The 5,972-nt window shown below is 42.0% G+C and overlaps 1 protein-coding gene across 1 annotated transcript in view; it reads left to right on the plus strand.

Annotated features, from left to right (window-relative positions):
* Positions 1-5,934, plus strand: part of LOC121559208 (fibronectin) — a 44,134-nt gene extending 38,200 nt beyond the window's left edge. Inside the window, exons 4-7 of the mRNA XM_045215040.1 lie at positions 498-767; positions 5,005-5,124; positions 5,384-5,397; positions 5,911-5,934. Of these exons, the coding sequence (XP_045070975.1) occupies positions 498-767; positions 5,005-5,124; positions 5,384-5,397; positions 5,911-5,934 (428 nt within the window). The remainder of the gene's footprint in view (positions 1-497; positions 768-5,004; positions 5,125-5,383; positions 5,398-5,910) is intronic.
* Positions 5,935-5,972: the final 38 nt, after the last annotated feature.

The raw sequence follows: 5,972 nt of genomic DNA on the forward strand, positions 1-5,972 counted from the left end.
CTCGAATGGGCAAGCAATCACCAAAACAAGTCAGGATTTGGCGTGAGCAGCATGAATCCATGGCCCTATCCTGCCTGGTGTCAAATAATAATGTTTTTATTTTATCTTCATTTAACTAGGCAAGTCAGTTAAGAACAAATTCTTATTTACAATGACGGCCTACCCCGGCCAAACCCGGACGACGCTGGGCCAATTGTGTGCCGCCCAATCACAGCCGGATTGTGATACAGCCTGGAATGGAACCAAGGTCTGTAGTGATGCCTCTAGCACTGAGATGCAGTGCCTTAGACCGCTGTGCCACTCGGAAGCCCATAAATGGTGTGGGGAATGTTTTCCTGGCACATATTAGGTTCCTTGATACTAAATGAGCAATGCTTCCATGCCCCAAAGAATTCAGGATGTTCTGGAAGCAAAGGGGGGTCCTACCCGGTATTAAACTGGCCACTAAGTGTATTTCTGTAGTTAAACTGTAGCACTGACACTGTATTTTCCCTTAGTACCTCCTGCTCCAGACCAGCTGAATGTTAACTCAGTGAAGACCACATCAGCTGCTGTTAGTTGGAGCCAGCCACCAGGATTGGACCAAACCCAACATCATTACCAGATCTCCTACCAGTGTCCAGGAACAGAACCACACATCATTACTACATCTTCACACAGCATCACTCTCTCTGACCTGCAATGTAGTTCTCAGTACTCTGTCAGTGTCTGCACTGTGCTGGAAAATGGAAGGCAAAGTCAACCGGTGTCAGCAACCCTCACCACAAGTAAGTAATTACCCTGCAAAAGTTTTATTTCTGGTGCCAAAGTTGATTATTTAATCATAATGGATGTCTTAGCATGGGATGTAAAGGTACAGTATCTTCCCTGATGAGAAATATATTATGGTGAATTCCCCAGATCTTATAATGCAGCTTGGTGCTGAAAACTATATATTTTTAAAATATAATATCTGAATTCATGCTTGCTTCTATTCCTGTGAGTCATTATGTCAAGGAGCTGATCTGCCTCTGCTTGCTTTAAAGGAGTGGTTAACAGATTTTTCACCTTGTCGGTTCTGAGATTCAAACTAGTGACCTTTTGGTTACTCGTCCAACGCTCTACGCTAAAAGAAGAAGAAAAAAAGGCTCCAGAAATTAGATCTTTAGATGAAATTGTGTAATTCCGAACTTTCATTTTGCGATACTTTTCCTTCTGCGACCATGTGCATGCTTTCTCATTCCCATTGTGGTGATACAAGAAATAAGAAAGCATGTGCATGCTCGCACCTGAACAACATCTAAAAGACCTGCATCACTATACTGAGAGATTTGCCATTTTCTAAAAAGGTGTATTTGGGTATTTCTGGAGCTTTTGTTCATGTTTACCCTTGGCCCCCATACTGCAGAACGAGCAATGAGGAAGTATATTGGTGGGGGGGTAAGTTTCTCAAAACCAAGTAAAATCACAAAAAACGTGTCTTGACAATTCTATAACATGCCATTTACATCAAAAATAGAGATTTGGTTTTAAAAAATGTTACCCACTCCTTTTAGTTTTATCCAAAGTAAACTATAAAACACTTGTTAATGTGCAGAGTATTTATAATCACAGCATTTTTTCATATATACACTGCTCAAAAAAATAAAGGGAACACTTAAACAACACAATGTAACTCCAAGTCAATCACACTTCTGTGAAATCAAACTGTCCACTTAGAAAGCAACACTGATTGACAATAAATTTCACATGCTGTTGTGGAAATGGAATAGACAACAGGTGGAAATTATAGGCAATTAGCAAGACACCCCCAATAAAGGACTGGTTTTGCATGTGGTGACCACAGACCACTTCTCAGTTCCTATGCTTCCTGGCTGATGTTTTGGTCACTTTTGAATGCTGGCGGTGCTTTCACTCTAGTGGTAGCATGAGACGGAGTCTACAACCCCCACAAGTGGCTCCAGGTAGTGCAGCTCATCCAGGATGGCACATCAATGCGAGCTGTGGCAAGAAGGTTTGCTGTGTCTGTCAGCGTAGTGTCCAGAGCATGGAGGCGCTACCAGGGAGACAGGCCAGTACATCAGGAGATGTGGAGGAAGGCCGTAGGAGGGCAACAACCCAGCAGCAGGACTGCTACCTCCGCCTTTGTGCAAGGAGGAGCAGGAGGAGCACTGCCAGAGCCCTGCAAAATGACCTCCAGCAGGCCACAAATGTGCATGTGTCTTCTCAAACGGTCAGAAACAGACTCCTTGAGGGTGGTATGAGGGCCCGACGTCCACAGGTGGGGGTTGTGCTTACAGCCAAACACCGTGCAGGACGTTTGGCATTTGCCAGAGAACACCAAGATTTGGTAAATTCGCCACTGGCGCCCTGTGCTCTTCACAGATTAAAGCAGGTTCATACTGAGCACATGTGACAGACGTGAGTCTGGAGACGCCGTGGAGAACGTTCTGCTGCCTGCAACATCCTCCAGCATGACCAGTTTGGCGGTGGGTCAGTCATGGTGTGGGGTGGCATTTCTTTGGGGGGCCGCACAGCCCTCCATGTGCTCGCCAGAGGTAGCCTGACTGCCATTAGGTACCGAGATGAGATCCTCAGACCCCTTGTGAGACCATATGCTGGTGTGGTTGGCCCTGGGTTCCTCCTAATGCAAGACAATGCTAGACTTCATGTGGCTGGGGTGTGTCAGCAGTTCCTGCAAGAGGAAGGCATTGATGCTATGGACTGGCCCGCCCATTCCCCAGACATGAATCCAATTGAGCACATCTGGGACATCATGTCTCGCTCCATCCACCAACGCCACGTTGCACCACAGACTGTCCAGGAGTTGGCAGATGCTTTAGTCCAGGTCTGGGAGGAGATCCCTCAGGAGACCATCCGCCACCTCATCAGGAGCATGCCCAGGCGTTGTAGGGAGGTCATACAGGCACGTGGAGGCCACACACACTACTGAGGCTCATTTTGACTTGTTTTAAGGACATTACATCAACGTTGGATCATCCTGTAGTGTGGTTTTCCACTTTAATTTTGAGTGTGACTCCAAATCCAGACCTCCATGGGTTGATAAATTAGATTTCCATTGATAATTTTTGTGTGATTTTGTTGTCAGCACATTCAACTATGTAAAGTAAAAAGTATTTAATAAGATTATTTCATTCATTCAGATCTAGGATGTGTTATTTTAGTGTTCCCTTTACCTTTATTTTTTTTGAGCAGTGTATATATATATTGTGATGTCACGAGAGGCTACACAGCTTTCAGCGGGATTGCTCAAGTAGTGCAAGGAGACCAGGTTCAACCAAAACAAGGATTTTATTAAAGGTCTGGGGAAACTAACGAAAGTATAACACAATACTGTTCTCTGGTGGCTCTTAAGGGTTAACAGTTCAGGGATGTCTCTTCCACATCCAAAATCATAACTCTCCCTCGCTCAAATAACTTTTCCCCAGTCTTACTGTATTCCACGTTGCAGCTAGTGGCCAACCCAGCAAAACGTCCTTCCAAATGTCCCACACGTATTTCCACAGGTGCATATATCCAAAGGTGAGTATTTCCCAAAGGTAAGTATCTCCAAATCCTTATATTCCTCATGGAAGTGGACGTGCAGCACTCTTGTCCTCCAGAGAGCCCAGGTTGGAGACTGTGTCTCTTCCCTTCACCAAACCTTCAGCTCATCAGCTCCTCATTTGTTTCAGCTGCGTGGGAAGATTGGCCATAGAGGGGGGTGGAGTTCCCGACCATACCAGCAGATGGAGCCATAGCTGTCTGGGTTTGCAGCCACCTCAGGGGGATGTAACGTCCCTCCAGGACACAGCCTCTCGTGACATCACAATATATATATATATATATATATATATATATATATATATATGTATGTATGTGTGTGTGTGTGTATTAGTGCATTATTTGAAATCAATCACTATGACGATAAAGTGCACACTGTCAGCTTTAATCTGAGGGTATTTTCATACATACCGGAAGCACCGTTTAGAAATTACAGCACTTTTTGTATATAGTAACCCCATTTTTAGGGGAGCAAAAGTATTGGGACAAATTCACTTGTGTATTAAAGTAGTACAAATGTAAGTATTTGGTCCCATATTCAGAGCACACAATGACTACATTAAGCTCGTGACTAAAACTTAGTTGGATGCATTTGCTTTTTGTTTTGGTTGTTTTACAGATTATTTTGTACCCAATAGAAATGAATGGTAAATAATGTATTGTCATTTTGGAGTCACTTTTATTGTAAATAACATTATAACATGTTTCTAAACACTTCTACATTACTGTGGATGCTACCATGATTATGGATAATCCTGAATGAATCTTGAATAATGATGAGTGAAAATGTTAGATGCAGAAATACAGTATCATACCCCCAAGACATGCTAACCTCTCACCATTACAATAACAGGGGAGGTTAGCATTTTGTGTGTGTGTGGGGGGGAGGGGAATATTTGTGCATCTAACTTTCTCACTCATCATTATTCATATTCTACTCATACCAGTTGGATATGTTCATGTGTTTTGAACTCATTGAGAAACTCAGATTGGCTAAGGGCTGAGTAAAACATGAATTTAAAGTACAGCTATCATGCTTGTCAACAAATTATATTCTTCAAAAACCATATTAATATATTGCTTTCTATAAATAATGTTTTGTTACATTTAACTGCCGAAAAGGCTTTTATGAAGGTAATTCCTTAGTAGGTGACATCAGAGGTCATCATGTGGGAGAAGTGGGGGATACTGGAGTGATTGAGGTAGATATGTATATGGTTAAGTTGACTAGGCTTCAGGATATATGATAAACAGAGTAGAAACCGCATATGAGTGTGTGCGTGAGTGTGTAGAGTCCTGTGAGTGTGCATAGAGACAGTTCAAATATAAAATACAAGGGTCAACATTTAGAGGGACGTTCAATTGGATCTTTCCATGTCGTATATGGTAATTTCCCACTTCCCACTTGGTTACGAACACAGCATTAAACTGTAGCACTAACAATAATGTATTTTCCCATAGTAATGCCTGCACCAGACCAGATTAATGTTGACTCAGTGAAGACCACATCAGCTGCTGTTAGCTGGAGCCAGCCACCAGGATTGGACCAAACCCAACATCATTACCAGATCTCCTACCACTGTCCAGGGATAGAACCACACATCACTACCACATCTTCACACAGCATCACTCTCTCTGACCTGCAAGGTGGTACTCAGTACTCTGTCACTGTCTGCACTGTGCTGGAAAATGGGGAGCAAAGTCAACTGGTGTCTACAACCCTCACCACAGGTAAGGAAGTACTCTACTTAAGTATTATGTCTGGTGTCAAAGTTTATTAAAATGTGACTAGTTATCAAAATTACTAATATAAATGAACTAATCATAATGGATGTGCCAGCATGGGATGTAAAGGTACAGTATCTTCCCTGATGAGGAATAAATTATGGTAAATTCCCCAGATCTCATAATGGAGTTTGGAGCTGAAATCAATGAACTTCTTAAAAATAATATCTGAATTCATGCTTTCTTCCATTCCTGTGATTCATTGTGTCAAGGAGTTGATCTGCCTCTGCTTGCTTTAACTTTATACAAAGTACAGTGTTAAACACTTGTAATGACGGAGAAGAATTATAATCACAACATTATTTTCATTTTATATAAAAAATTGAGCATGGTGGCAACAATTTAGCAGTGGTGCAGCACCGTTACTAATAGAATATAGCAGAAACTCTTCATTTTTCTTACATGACTAATCTAACTCTGTTGTGACTTCTGTTAACTTATTTCTTACCCATATCAAAAAGAATTGCAAACCGGCCTTTTCTATTTTTCAGCTACTACTGTACTTTTCCTCTTGTAATAATATAATAATAATATATTTATGTAGTTAAACTCTATCACTAACAATAATGTATTTCCCCTTAGTACTTCCTGCTCCAGACCAGCTGACTGTTGACTCAGTGGACACCACATCAGCTGCTGTTAGC

This window comes from Coregonus clupeaformis, unplaced genomic scaffold, assembly GCF_020615455.1.
Source record: "Coregonus clupeaformis isolate EN_2021a unplaced genomic scaffold, ASM2061545v1 scaf0357, whole genome shotgun sequence".
NCBI lineage: Eukaryota > Metazoa > Chordata > Actinopteri > Salmoniformes > Salmonidae > Coregonus > Coregonus clupeaformis.